This window comes from Aquarana catesbeiana, linkage group LG05 (assembly GCF_042186555.1).
Source record: "Aquarana catesbeiana isolate 2022-GZ linkage group LG05, ASM4218655v1, whole genome shotgun sequence".
Taxonomy (NCBI): domain Eukaryota; kingdom Metazoa; phylum Chordata; class Amphibia; order Anura; family Ranidae; genus Aquarana; species Aquarana catesbeiana.
Window position 1 is genome coordinate 464,499,906 of NC_133328.1, and position 15,786 is coordinate 464,515,691.

Consider the following 15,786-nt stretch of genomic DNA (forward strand, 5'->3'; position numbering starts at 1 on the left):
CAGTAGAGAGATGTTGGAGGAATCCCCCCCCCCCCACAGTTAATCCACATACACATATACATCCCATAATACTTTTCTCCCAAGGCAGACAGACAGAAATAAACATGGGATACAGGCACTTGACAAACGCATCTCACCTCAAACCATTTAGCCATGGTCTATGACAAAAGGTGGACTTTATATTCATATATACTTGAGGGATATTGTTCAGAAATATTAATGCCCCAAGTGAAAGAGCCCCTTCATTCCTTCAACCCAAACCACACATATAGAACCCTGGATAACAGGGGTAAAAAGAAATTCTGAGTCCAGTGTGGTTGTACGGTGAGACTTCCTTCTGCTGCTCAGGAACCAGCTTGTATTTTTGTCAGTGAATACTAGGTGGGCTCTAATTTACTGAGGTGTAAATTGTGATGTGATGATCTGTTGCTCTTCACCTCTGCCAGTCGGAGCCTGCTTAGTATTCATTGGCAAAAATACAAGCAGTTCTTGAGTAGAGGGAGGGACAGAAGCGTCCGATTTTGTGTCCAGCAACATCGAGAAGTCACTCCTACCTCTACGTAAGAGGACACTGATTACTGTATGTAGTGAATTCTACTGCAGTGGATTGCAGCATCCCCAGCAACCATACAGTTATTGCATGTGCAGGATCAGTTTTTACTAGGTTGGCCCACAGTAAGTCTTTTATGTGATGATATAGTAAATTAAAGGTCCGCGCTTAGGAGATTAAAGGGTTGCAGCCTCCTCCTAATTAGTTCCCATAGGGACCTATTAAAGTAAAAAGAGGAAAGATGGGGATATGGCGCTACCCTGTAGTGACGCAAATTATAATTAGTGAAAATTATGGTAAAATTGGTGAGTAAACAACTAGTGCACACCTTATATAGAGCGTTTTTTTGTGATTTAGCGATCTTGTGAGCTAGCATTTTATTTTTCACGCACTTATATACGTTTTACTCCATAATTGCACCGTAGAGTGTGTATATTTATAAGGTGTGCACTAGTTGTTTACTTACCAATTTTACCATAATTTACACTAATTATAATTTGGGTCACTACAGGGTAGCGCCATATCCCCATCTTTCCTCTTTTTACTGTTATGTGATGATATTCCTGGATTTCTGCCTTTTTTTTTTTTTAATGGATCTTTCAGAGCATTGCATCTGCAATGACAGGATCCTGCAGAATCTCGGTAAAGCGGTCTGCCCATACCTCCTATACAGTCAGTTACTGGAAAGCAGGAAGATCAGTGAACCACAAGTGTGCTCACCAGCGTCCTCGCAGTTTGTTGAAAATTTCAAGCCATGTCCTGAGGTGAAAGACGGTAGTTGTAGTTCACTCATTCACAGATCGGTGTGAATGAGTGCTGCAGCTGTGTGCACGGCCATGCTCTTTTTGAATTGTGAAATGTTTTTCCATATTTCCAATACATTTTGCTACATTTGCATATTTGAATTTTACATGTAATTGTATTTAGAGTTGTCCTGAAAATGTGGGCCCCCATCTCATTGCTCTGACATTTGCAGCCATTCAGCTATTTACATTGGGGACTTAACCTGCTGGAAGTATGATATGAACTTTTCTCTTGTCAGCTGGACTTCAGGTAATTTTCATGATGGCTAGAAAAGACCACCCGGGGAGCTCCACAGTGGAGCAGACACTCATCACAGAATCGTTCTGCAATATCTGCCTATGTGAAGGATGAAATGTCTGCCAACATGCTGTGCAATGCTAGTTTCTAATTCTAAAACCTTGTGAAACACATCAGTCTTTTGGTAGCAAATAAATCAAACACATAGATGGCAAAGTTGATATTATATCTGCATATGGTGGGTTATATTACGCCTTAGTTCCTAATAACTATGGCTAACTGTACAAGTAAAATGTAGTCTGTCCTCTTTCACAATTCATGAAGATACTTCTGGCAGCTGGAGTCTTCTATTATATGTTTATTTTCCAGTAAGGAAAATTCATAGGTGGAACAAGAAAGCATAAGTTGGCTATGTAACAACTGTAACATTTGATGAGAATTAAGAAACCCTAGTGCACATATCTCATCACTTGAGCCCACTTCAGGAATAAGAATCCGGGATATGATTTAGATTGCAAGTGAGCTTAATGGAAATAATAATTTTGGGTAGAATTAGCTTATGCATACGCCTATTATTGGTTAGATTGGCTAAAGGCCATTTTAGATCTCATTTAGCAAATCGGCATGCTAACAGGCAGTACATGACCTCTTACTGCGATTTGTATCCAATCAAATGACAAAATAGATCATTCAGTTGAATTATTATTTAGTCATATTGCTTCTGTTGCATATGTAGTCACTGTGCAAACTATTTGCCCATCTCTATTCCAGACACGAGAGTGCCAAATATCAGTCACACTTTTTCAGACCTTTTAAAAGTATTGTTTTATCAGATAAAGATGGGATAACTTAATGTTTGAGACTAAGATTGGTTGGGGCAGTCTGACTTTACATGTCACCGGCTCCATTAAATGCTGATGTAATTTCAGAGTTCTGAGATTGAAATATCCAGTTTAATTAGTTTTGAATTGTTGGCTTCTGCCCATTTGAGGAAGTGCCCTCAATCTGTACCCTGGACATGTACCTTTCATATTTCATAAGCAATGAGAAAAGAGCAGTGCCTAAGGCAAGCTCTAACAGCTAGCAGGTGCATACATAAATGTGAAATAATTATAAGCTGGCCTTTGTTGCTCTGTCTCTGCAAGGTACTCAAACGTTCAAGCTGATATTCAGTATTCATTCGCATAGCGCAAACACCTTGTTACTAATTGCATTTACATATGTATGAACCAATAAATTGGAATTTTCTTTTGACAAACTCATTCTAGAAGGACAAAACATTCTTTAGAGGTTTTCACTTTCGATGTGGTTATCCTGTTACCGAGACATTTACTGCCTTCTGCTACAATGATTCTGTGGAAAACAAGTAAAATGAATTTAGATGGCATCCTGTTGAGCTAAATCTTTTGTTATGCAAATACATATTTAAAGGGTATCTCATCATGGAGAATTACTATATTTTGCTGGAGGATCTTCCCTAGAATCCAGAATCAAAGATTCTTCTTGAACTAATTCTGTATATCAACAAGGTAAAGGCTAAGCGCTCATTTATACCAAATGTAGTTTCATTCAGTTTGCTATATAAAAATGGCAGGCTAATTTCATAGTACTACTATTCATAGTAAAATCCATTAAGTTCAGTTGGACCTGTTATCACTTTGTATTAAAGCAAAAACAAAGAGCACATAGGGACCTGGATTTTCTATATCTGATTCAGGCACACTTGCTCCTGTTTGGCAGCATGCCACAAAACAGGGACCACCCTCAGGAAAAAGGGAGGGGACCCAGAGTTGAAAATCCACACCCATACAATCCAATGAGAGTGCCAGACAAAAATCCAAGAGTCCAAGGAAATTTAATGAACAGAGTGATTCATAGCAGATTTGAACTAGCACGTTTTGGGGGCCAAACTCTCCCCCTTCATCAGGTCTTAAGAATTCCAACTGTATTTAATTGTACTCAGGTGAGCAGATACCAAATAAAGCTGCACTGTGATATACTGCTTGAAAAGTTTCAGAAGGGCAGGTTACTCCAGTGTTAGTAGCAAAGGGGATTGATGTTCCCTCATGGGGATTTCAATAGCAGAAACGGCACAGAAGTTTGACTGGGTGGAAAAGAAACAGACAGTCTGACCTGTTGTCATCACTTTGTTTTAACCTACTAAGAAATGTTGTCACAGTTAATAATTGATTATAAGGGTAGATTCACACCAGGTGTGATGGGACTGTGTGGGGCAGCTATAACAGCGCAGTCCCACTGCATCCCCCACCGCAAGACAAACCAAACTGCCTTGTCGGTGGTGTGTGGGCGGTGTGCACTGAAAAAAAAAAAGTACTGCATCCAGTACTCTTTTCCAGCTCTGTGCAGTCAACGCAAGCCAGCCGGTAGAACTTTGACATGTATCTGTGTGACATTTCAAAGAAGTTGATTGATTAAAAAAAAAAGTGAACAGCTTGATGCACTGGGATTGACACATCAACACTGCTGGCACCATAGCACACACCAGCTATTGCGTTGCACTGCCACGACTGATGTGAATGGATCCTAATGGCGCTGTTTGGCTGATCATACATATATATATATATATAATAATTAGACCCCTTACCTACCTGTATTGATTCGATCCTGAGGATATCAGAGGTCACCTTGGTGTTAAATGATCAAAATATAAGAGCGAGGTGTTTGTTCTGTAATGTTTATGCGGTATCTGTTTTGTGACATCTTATCTCCTTAACATTTGCGGTTACAATAATTTTGACAAATTATTTTTTTGTCCTGTTTTCTAGAACTGGATCGACCCTGCTAAAGAAGTCAAGAAACAAACACGAAGTAAGCTGTGTGTGTGTGTGTGTGTGTGTGTGTGTATATATATATATATATATATATATATATATATATATATATATATATATATATATATATATATATATTCATTTTTTATTTTTTCATGAAGACTCGATGCGATTGGGAGTATTAACTAAGGCATGCTAAAAGGCCTGAATAGTATTGAGTGGATTGTCAAGTAAGGCAGAAATAAAAAAGTGGGTTTGTTTTAAGGGTGATTGCACACACCTGACAATCTGCAGTGCACCAAACACTGCAATACAACAACAACAGAGTTTTTTCTTGACCAGAAGTGATTAGCCTTGTCCAAGGATAGATTTATAGCTTAGGACGTCATACCCTCTGACACCTTGGTTCCCTCCCACTAACAAATCTCTTGCTAAACCAACTCTTTTGTACTGAAATAGGCAAAAAGTGATTGAATAAAAGAAGTCAACGTTGTGTTGTGACAGTACCAGAAACACCACACTACAAAAGGGAACTGGTTACTTAGTTTACCACAATGCAAGAGATCTTGTTAAAAAATGTGCCACAGTATGAGAGTGGTGTTACCAGATAGATGTGTGCCCACTGCAAGAGGGTCTGGTATAGAGTTACCACATTAAAAGGTCTTGGTCCAGATGTGTCATGAGTATATGTCACATAGTATGTTGCCAGAATTGCCACTCTACAAGAATGATGGCAGATGTCCCTTGTTGCAAAAGAGATGTTACCTGATGTGTCAGGCTAAATGAGTGTTATTGCCAGGTGTGCTGTGCTGCATGAGAAAACCTGTAAACAGATGCGCTAATAGTAGGATATTTTAGCAAATGTGTCACACTACAGGAGAGATTTAGGTGTGCTATGTGAGAAGATATTACCTGATGTACCATACCACAACATGATACCTTACTGGACGCAGTTTACACTTAGAATCTTGTTAGGTGTGCAATGATGTAATCTGATATGCCATATTACAAAAGGGGAGTTCACCAAATGTGCATGCTATGAGCGGGCTGCCATGGTACCTGGCACCTGTATAGCATATTTGGAGACTATACAGCAATACTTTTTGCCAGACTATGAACCTCATGCTGTACAGAGTGTAGGATTTGCTTTTTCTAATTGTCACTTCCGTAACCGTGCAGTCATCTTCTCATTCGTCAGAGTGATTGGTTGACAGTTGCAGTGGCCAGTGAGGTGCCATGGGCAGAAGTGACAAAGTTGAAAGAAAGTTGACTATAGACTATACAGCCCTACTGTGGAAGAGAACATTAGTAGAAGGGGAGGCTGTTCACCCCTGTGGCAGGTCTGGTGACAGATTGTCTTTTAAAAGCTGTGGTAGACGGGAATCAATGTTGTCCCCAAGAGTAGGTATCTCTTAAGCAATGTTACCTATTCAAGGGCTTAAATATATAAAGCCAAAACCTTCTTTTTTTTTTTTTTTTTTCTTTTTTTTTTTTTTTTTTTTTTTATGATAGAGTGAGGAAGAATTAAAACAGACGTTTTCTTTCCATTTCTTTCTCATTATAGAGACTTCTCTACACTTTCTGTTCAGTAGATTCAACGGGAAGTGAGAGGACATCTTTCCAATGCTAGGGAAATCCCCCTTAGACAGTTGTCAACGAAGCAAGTGTCCCCTTTCGCAGATTTTCTCTCTATGCTTGTTCTGGTAGCAATGCAAAATTTGTATTTTACCTGCAATTTCATTCCCTGTGACATTGATGATTAGGACAATTGGAGAGAATGAATCTCTTTAAAGGGGACATAGACAGCAACCTAACAGGGGTTCTAAACCACCACCAGCATATCCAAATCTATTAAAAAAAAAAAAAAAAATGTGTTGCCGTAAAGTGATACTAAACACACACTGTTTAATTTACATTGTCCCTATTATGTCTGTATATGGATGATGGCACTGTAATTATAAATAGCAGATGGCAGAGTAAATATAATATCAATCAACTGTTTTAAACTGTCATACAAATATATATTTGAAATCAAATCTTTATTATTTTTTGCATTAACATGGCGTGGGCGGATTTCTGCCAGTCACAGGCTGTGCCACACCTCTCGAGCCTGTGTCTTAGAATAAGAGGGAAGTGAAGCCTCCATCAATCTACATGTAATAACCCACCCCATTGTATTTAGCTGGTTAGTGGGCTTGCAGTAGAAGTGAGAGAGTGGGTTGTCATTTACCAATGTCTATTAGCCCACATTTGTGACTATAGTCACATGGGTCGCTCAGATGTGATAGGGAGGAAATGCTCAGTATAGAAACTCACTGAAAACTGAGTATGTGCAGTGCTCCTAAAGCTGCTTTGCAAAATCCCCAGCTGAATTTGGGTCTTGGACAGAAGGGGGAAATGGGGGAACAGCAGGATCTACCAGGTTTCTTTTTTGCAGAATACAGAAAACAAATCTCATGGCAAAGTGAGTATGAACGGCATGTAATACAGCATTTATTGATCTTTTTTTTATGATTTGGGTTTAGTGACACTTTAAGTTATACTTCTACCATGCCTAACTGGAGGATCAGTGGTGTTCCTATGATTAAGTGCCTTTTTTCATTCTGCATCTCAACTTAAAAATGGGTAATTTAAATGTTATTTGTACTTCACAGGTTTTATAAATTGGAGTGTTATGTGAGGCTATTATTCAGAACAAGTGCATTTTAACACTGGATACATTTTGAATCATAAGGTGATAGATGCCCAGCTGTGTTTGTCAGTAGGCACTGTGCAATTATCATTTCTGAATTCTACAGTGCCATTGCTCTTTTATTATACTACTAATTATCTTCAGCTTCTACTATTACTGTGTATCAGGCATGTCAAACCCAAATGACACATCAACCCAAATTAAGTGAAATATTTGCTGAGGGCCACATCTTTTTCATTCCGGACAAGGATTATAGCGCTAGTTAAAGATCCTAGATTTTATAAATGTCAGCCAGGGAGAGAGAGCAGTAATTAAAGCGATGTTACCTGTAAGTCAGTTGGATTCAGATTACCTATATACAATGCAACTGTTGCGCGCTGCCACCTATCTACAGTAGCTAACTAAGCTGCTGCAACCAAAATATGTGATTGCGCTGCCTAAAATAATTGGAAGCTTAAATAGTAATTAGACCAACTACCATGTCATAACAATTACACAGTGCCATAAAATAAAGTTAACCTGTGGACAAAATAACATCAATGGTAAAATCCCAAAAAGAAAAAAAAAGAAGAAAAGTCCCAATAGGCCAGCACAACTGTGTTCCAATAGTGCTTCTTCAAGAAATGAACTTTGAAATCGTAGAATCCACTCAGTGCACCACCAGACATTACACAATGCTCTGCCACCTAGTGAAGTGCACACTCACCTTATGAATACACCTATGAATAGGCCAATATCTCATACAGGGTTCCAGTCCAAACACGTCGCCTGGCTCCGCCTCTACGCATTACGTCACCCTCCCACGTGATTTTGTCAGGAACTTCCTGGGAGGGTGGCGTAATGCGTGGAGGCGGATCCAGACTGCGTGAGTGTTTAGATTGGAACCCTGTATGAGATATCGCTCGTTATTTCTATGCTTCTCAGCTGTTTTATGCTTGTTTATATTAAATAAATGTAAGTACATTTCTGGAAGCTGGGTTGGTGTTGCTTGTATATATGTGTGTAAACATACTAGACTATTGGTGACTATTTCCTCTTTCTTGAGAGCTGTATGCATCCACTCCCTCTAAGGAAACTACAACATTTAGAATCATCATCTGGTGTGCGGGATTCTTTTGAGAATAGTCCTGTATATGTGAGATTGGCCTATTCATAGGTCTATTCATAAGGTGAGCATGCACTTCACTAGTTGGCGGAGCACTGTGTAATGTTTGGTGCACCGAGTGGATTCTATGATTTCAAAGTTCATTTCTAGAAGAAGCACTATTCAAACACAGTTGTGCTGGACCATTGGGACTTTTTTCTTCTTTTTTTAATTTTGGGATAGCCTTTTACCATTAAAATTTCTTTTCACAGGTTAACCTTATTTTATGGCACTGTCTAATTGTTATGACATGGTAGTTCTTATTATGCAATTAAGATTGATGTTGCTATTTAAGCCTTACAATTATTTTAGACAGCACAATCACATATTATTTCAAATTATCTATAGTAGACAGATCAGTTAAGAAATTCATTTTGACTGGTTGCTGTGTTTTATGCATCGTTGTTTTTAGCACTACCATTTTACTTAAAGCCATATTTATTTGTATGCCAGCAAAATAATTGGTAGGATGAATATAAAAGTAATTTTGGAAAGAGTAGGGAAGGGTTAATGTAGTAGATATGTACGAGTGTGTTACTAGAAAATACAAAGGCACTCTTCACTTCTATCTTCAAGTCTAGACCACTAATATGCACACTCTCAGCTATCAGTTTTAGTAGATAGTCTACTAATATAAATGCTTTCAGTAATCAGATGCATTAGGGTTTATTTATTGTGTGTATTCAATATGGGGTCGTTTTACTAAAGGAGTAGAGCGTATTCACTTTCAGAGTGATTTTTCACTTATCTCAGTTAATGAGGTGGAAAAAAAAGTTTATTTTGTAACGCATAACCATTGATGTGCAAATAAAGTAGGGTTTTTGTTTGCACATGATTGGGTGAATAAAACCAAGCACAGCTTCACCTAATATCAAGTACATTTTTTTTTTTTCTTTAAATTGTGAGTTTTCTCTTTCTGCTCTTTCACACAGGCAACCAGGAGGTGCTAAAAACAGATGGTTGAGCTGCGATTTTACGACCCCCAAATATTAAGATTGAAGTATGACAGGGCTGTACATGTGCTGCAGCTGAGATGCTTTACTTTTTGGCCACTGAATTTTTTTACTTAGGCTGCAGAGTTTAACAGGTGCCACAGCCTGTCAAACTCACCCATTGAGATCAATGAAAGTGCACTGCAACCACAAGCCAAATGCTTGGCTTGTGGTTATGGTGTGCTTTTTTATCTACTACAAAATCCCCTTTGGTATTGAAAAAAAGCAGATGTTTTGGAGGCAGTAGCCACCATTTAGGCTACTTTCACACTGAAAGCGCCCGACATTAGCAGTAAAGCGCCGCTAGTTTTAGCGGCGCTTTTCAGCCGCTAGTGGAGTGCTTTTAACCCCTGCTAACGGCCAAAGAAAGGGTTAAAATTGCCCATGTTGCGTCACTGCCGAAGCGCTTTGCAGGTGCTTCAGCAGCGCTGTCCATTCATTTCAATGGGCAGGGGCAGTTTAGGAGCGCTGTATACAGCGCTCCCAAACTGCCCCAAAGATGCTGCTTGCAGGACTTTTTCAAAGGATCTGCAAGAGCACCGCCTGGGTGTGAAAGCACTTGGGTTTTCACACTGGGGAGGCGTTTTTCAGGTGCTTTACAGGCGCTAAAACGCCTGAAAAACGCCTCAGTGTGAAAGCTATCTTGGTGAATGAGGTAAAAATGTGCTCCTGTTTATCTGCAGTACTATGTCCTTCTTCGTTCTTTTTTTTTTTTTTTTTTTTTTTTGTTTTTTAGATCTGTAGCTGAAATCCCCCTGAATATCTTCCACACTCTGCATCCTTCCCAGCAGCATTCTCACCCATCACTTTCGTTTTTACTCAGATCTGGATTTTACCGCTTCTCTGTACAGCATAATGACCTTGCATCTTCCAGCGTATTCCTGCTGCCGCCGTGATGAAAGTAGTTTTGCAACATGCTGGGTCTCAAATGAGTTAATACTTACTGAAATCTAGTGTCTACAGGCATCCATGTCTTTTGTGTCTTCTATAACTGACAGTAAAATGGGCACAGGACTTGTTAGATAGTCAATGTCAGGCTTTTATAGTTTAATAAAAAAAAGTGTAAGGCTCCCATAATTGAATGTATTTTTGTTTGTTTTGCAGATGGATCTTGGCTGTTTTCCTTTAATGTTAAATTCTATCCACCTGACCCTTCCCAGCTTTCAGAAGATATAACCAGGTATTTAAAGCCAGCAAACGTAGTATTTATTTAACAATGTTCATAGTTTGTTGAAGTTTAAATGAGACCTTATACAGTGGTGTATGTTTTCAAGAGAAATGCTTTAAGCCCATGCGGGGGAAAGGAAATGAAAAAATACTCCCTTGCAGTCAGGCTGCCCCAGCACTGCAAAGGGTAAAGGAGAAGCACAGCCAAAGCTCATTTGGCTGTACTTTTTCTGTGGATCACAGGAGTGCAGATCATTTTGCGCTCCTGTGACTTTTTTCAACAGACAGCGGGCTGAAGCCGGCTGTCAGCTGACGTCACAGAGCCAGTCTAGGCTCGGGCAAGATAACAACAATGAAGTCGGGATCTGCCCACATGCAGAAAAAAACCTGTACTTCTCTTTTAAATGCTCATTTAGGTCTAGGGGACTGCAAAAAGCAGTTTTATTTGCCTATCTTCTGCTCTCCTGGCAGCCCGCGCTCTCCTCCACTCCCATATGCTCTGGCAGTGGACTGTCCCTTAGAGTTCTCATGTGCAATGCAGCAATATGGTCTCTGTGTTTGACTTGATGACATCAGAGAACCTGCATCCACTGATATATAAGGGAAAAGTGGCTGCGAGAACTGGTATTACAGCCTGCTGAAGTAGAAGGTCAAGTAAACTGCAGTAAAACTGCAGTTTTTGACCCCTTAGACCCAAACAGGCATTTACCTCTTGTAGAGCAGGGGCAACCCCATTGCAAGGGGACATTTTTCCGTTCCCTGGAGTTCAGCATTAAAATACACTTTCAAGTTCATTCTAGCTCTTGTGTATGTCTTGCAATCTGTTTCCCAACTCCAAACAGGCCAAAATGACTGGACAATAAATTCAACTTTTGTTTCTTTTGTTATATACTCGGAAAAAGGCTGTAAAGGGATCCCAACTAGAGGTGACCTTGAGCAATCCTCCAAACTCATCTCTGTCAAACTTAAAATTGTGCTCCCCCCCCCCCCCTCCAATTATCTGTGGTCCAGGTCATTCTCCACCCCCCAGCACATGTAAACAAAGGGATGCTGGTGACATCAGTACCCTCATATGGGCATGTGTTAATGTAAGGGAATTAATGCCACCAGCATCCTGCCCCTTTTGTTTTACATGTGCTGTGGGGCAGGCAATGACTCAGCCCGCAGCTGATTGAAGTAAAAAAAAAAAAGTGCAATTTTAATATTTGTTTAGAGTTGAGTTTAGAAAAGCCCCAAGCTCATTTCTAGTCCAAATTTTCATCTTTATTTTTCAAGTCTGGCTAGTTTTGCTTTCTGGAACTGCCAGATTGTAAACTAATACTCTAATGTAGGAATTGATTTAGTGATGGAAAATGCAGCGCACAAATTGGATATAGCCATTAAATGGCACTTTTCAGAAAATAAAATGTTAAAAGCTGGCGACGCTTAAATTCTCCATGATCGGTTACCAAACAGTTTGAGTATCTTTTTTAGAAACAAGAGTACCAGTACTAATAGTGTCATCATCATTATATTAGCCTTTCCTGCTCTTTCTTTTTAATTCAACTTTTGCTGTTTATAATGCATTAATTATCTTTTGGCTTTGCTTAATGGATTAATTCTGCAAATCCAAACAATGAGGACACGTTTCTTTTTAACCAATGATTATATGTACTGCTTTGCAAAAAATGTATCTTGGCTGACTTCATTATTTTCATTATGTTATAGTCTAAGAGGCATGAATTTCTATTTTATGTACACAGAAGACATGACATGAATTAATATTTACTAGTGTATAAAGGTCATATTAAACATGAAATGTTTTATATTGTATTTTGTGATTATGAAAAGTCTTTGTAACAGTTGGGATTAGAAAAACAGCTTTTTAGTATAGATAAAATACTTACTATAATGTATACAGAAGATGCCTTGCAACCCATAGCAACTAATCCTACAACCGTTTCTATTGCTAAGGTGGGGTTAGGTTGCTAATAACAGGTCCAGCATCTATTCCTGGTCCTGTTTCTTTTGAAGCTGAACTCTGGGCCCAAAAACTTTCCTTCAGGTATATTCCTCTATAACCACAAAGGATATATTTTTTTGTGTGCACCTAATGCATTTACAAATGCAGATATTAACTTCTAAAGGTAACAGTAACATCATCACTGTGCTGTACATTGCCTGTGCAGAAAACAGAAGCTGTGGAAGGGACCCCTGCAAGTCAGACTGTCTGGTCTTGTATCTGCCCTCTCCTGTAGTTTTCTGCAATCACCGATTGTACCAGTAGAACGAGAGAAAAAGGCATTGCCTGGTCTTTATTACAGGAAACGCCTGCACAACAGAAATGTTTAACGCTGAATTTCTGGATAGATCTGGAAAAAAAATACACAAAGTACACCAAGATTTGAGTAATCACACATCCATTATGCCTCTTGTATTTAGACAATATTTATATATACTTACTTGAGCCCCATCGCGATCCAGCGATGTGCATGAATGCCTCGGCTTTTCGGAGACTCTTGCTCCTCATTCGCTGAAGCAGAAACCATTGGCTCCTGCTGCTGTCAATCTCAGCCAGTGAGCCAATGAGAAGAGGGGATGGGGCCGAGCCACAGCTGTGTGGGTGAATTAACATGCAGAGCAGCAGCTAAGGAGCGAGCCTGCTTGGGGTGCTCCTGGCCCCCCCTGCCGAGTGCCCCCAGAGCAAGCTGCTTGCTCTGGGGGCACTCGGGGGGGGGGGGGGGGGGACCCTAGGAAAGGAGGATCGGGGCTACTCTGTGCAAATCCACTGCAACAGAGCAGGCGAGTGTGACATGTTTGCTATTTAAAAAAGGGGAAAAAATCAATCCTTTAATATCACTTTAACCATTTGCCTAGTTTTTTGTGATTTACCATAACATAACCACATGTGTAAAACTGCGAGAAGAGGTAGAGAATTTTTGTTGGTCTAATGATGTTAAGACCATGTACACTTAACATATGTAAATTGTAAGAGTTAATCATTTTAAAACCATATTTGTTGCTTTATTTAGACTGGATTTTTTTTTTAATGTAAATAAAAAAAAATACAAGATTCTCAATTTCTAATATATTAACTTTATTTGAAATTTAAACTGTAATAACATGCTTCTAACAGCAATAATGAGCAGTAACTTAAAACCAATTACTCACAATATGAAATTACTGACTTCTGATTAGCTGTTATGGGGTGCAAAGCATATCTGAACAAACTTCAAAGCGCCAAACGTTCCTGCTTGTGTGTATTTATCTTTACTTATTATTATTTCAGGTACTTATATGGTGCTGTCAATTTATGCAGTGCTTTACATATACATTGTACATTCACATCAGTCCCTACCCTCAAGGAGCTTGCAATCTAGAGTCCCTAACTCACATTCATACATACTAGGGCCAATTTAGACAGGAGCCAATTAACCTACCAGCATGTCTTTGGAGTTTAATCTGTACGGTTTAATGTGTATTTATTCCTTCTAGGTATTACCTCTGCCTGCAACTACGAGATGACATTATATCCGGGCGTCTCCCTTGTTCCTTTGTTACACTGGCTCTCCTGGGATCCTACACTGTACAGTCAGAACTGGGTGATTATGACCCTGATGAATATGGCAGCGACTATGTCAGTGAATTCCGGTTTGCACCAAACCAAACAAAGGAACTAGAGGACAAAGTAGTTGAGCTGCACAAAAGTTATAGGTGAGATAAATATGAGTTCATACCTATTATGAAAAGCAGACCATTTTCATACACAAATATTTTGTGAATAAGACCATTATCATTAATATTTTTGTAATTCATATTCTCATTTTGTGCCACGCTAACAAAAAGGTTGCAAACCACTAAAAATGACTGAGTTTAATAAAAGACTAATAGTCACATTTTGACTCTAGATCAGGAGTAGGCAATCTGTGCGAGGTGGAAATCTACCTGAACAACATGAAAGAGAGAAAAGAACACCAGGGTTCAGCGTCCTTTTTTTTTTTTTTTTTTTTTTTTTAAATATAACCAGCAAGGCCTGACTAAATAGTAAGAAAGAAAATATAATAAAACAAATGTCACTGTAAAAATATAATCTAAGCCTAACTTAAAAGTGGATAGTGTCAGTAGAGCAGTGGTCATATTAGGCAGTAGGGCAGTGGATGGTGTCAGTAGTTTTTTTTTTTCTTATTTTTTTTAGCAGCCCTGTTGGGTCTTTGGTGAAATATCAGGGGTACAAACGGACCCCTGATGTCTCACTTTTGAGACGCATCTCCATCTCTGAAGCCTCAGCTATACAAAATGAATGAACAGCAAAACCTCTTCACAGTATTCCCTTGTTCATTCACAAACTGAAACTTTGGAACCACAGTTTACTATGCTTCAGTTATGAATGAACAGTGATTGGTACCAATCACTCACTGTGTTCATTCAGAAATAAAAGGGGTGGGTAAATGGCATATTTACTGCCCCTTCCCCCACTCTTCATCCTGAAATTATCCCCCACAGCAGCTGGTGGGAGAGGAGGGAAAGCCATCAGCGTTGTAATATTTGGGGGGGGGGGGGGGACCAGGGGATCACACAGGGCCAGGACAGCAGAATGAAGGGGAACCTAGACAGTAAGGGCAACTGCGGGGGGGTTTGGGGGGGGGCATTTACAGGAACAGATCCTCTATTGTCCTCTTGCAGCAGCTAAATGCTAGCGGGAGGGAAAGAAGAATCCAGCTTTCAGCTACTGCAGTAGGAAAGTACAGGGGATCTGTTCCTGTAAATGCCACCCCACTCCTGTCCAGGTTGTAGGTGTTGGCAAGGAAGGGACACAAGCTACTCATGACCTGCCCGTGATCGACAGGTAGATTGCGTTCAACGGGTGTGAAAAACCTAGCCGGGAGAGAGACTTTTGGAGGGGACTGTATGCTAGCCTCTTGCTGATCGATCATGGGCCCTGGCTCTTGGGGGAACAGTGCTCTTTGTGAGCTGTATGCTTGGGGACCCTTGAGGTGGTATTACTGTGGATTCGGGTCCTGGTCCCCCAGGACACGCAGGCTCTGGGGACCCTGGATTTGCCATATTGGAATAGTGACTGATTCATACCGTTGAGACTCCTACTGTTAAATGCTAATGTCATCAATTCCAGCTACCTGTCTGTTGTCTGCCAAAATGTGTATTGTAAATAAGTCTCTAGTATGGGATCTAAGAGTCATTAGATCCCCATTGTTGTTTGTGTTTAATTAACTCTACTATTGTGATAATGTTGATTGGGGGTTCTAAGCTACAAGATGGCCAGTCTGGCCTAAAGGTCATGTCTGAGTCATCTAGGCTGTCTAAAGGGATTAGTTAATTAGCCCATGTTAATTAGGTTACAGCTGTATTGTTAGAGTAATATGAGCCGGAGGTATGCACCTCTAATGTTAGTGTATAAAAGAGCCTGTATT

The 15,786-nt window shown here is 39.8% G+C and overlaps 1 protein-coding gene across 26 annotated transcripts in view; it reads left to right on the forward strand.

Annotated features, from left to right (window-relative positions):
* The window catches only part of EPB41L3 (erythrocyte membrane protein band 4.1 like 3), a 291,386-nt gene that overhangs the window by 176,024 nt on the left and 99,576 nt on the right, over positions 1-15,786 (forward strand). For all 26 annotated transcript variants that reach the window (XM_073631385.1, XM_073631386.1, XM_073631383.1 and 23 more), the window contains exons 5-7: positions 4,378-4,420; positions 10,316-10,391; positions 13,853-14,071. In XM_073631385.1, coding sequence (XP_073487486.1) covers positions 4,378-4,420; positions 10,316-10,391; positions 13,853-14,071 — 338 coding nt within the window. The remainder of the gene's footprint in view (positions 1-4,377; positions 4,421-10,315; positions 10,392-13,852; positions 14,072-15,786) is intronic.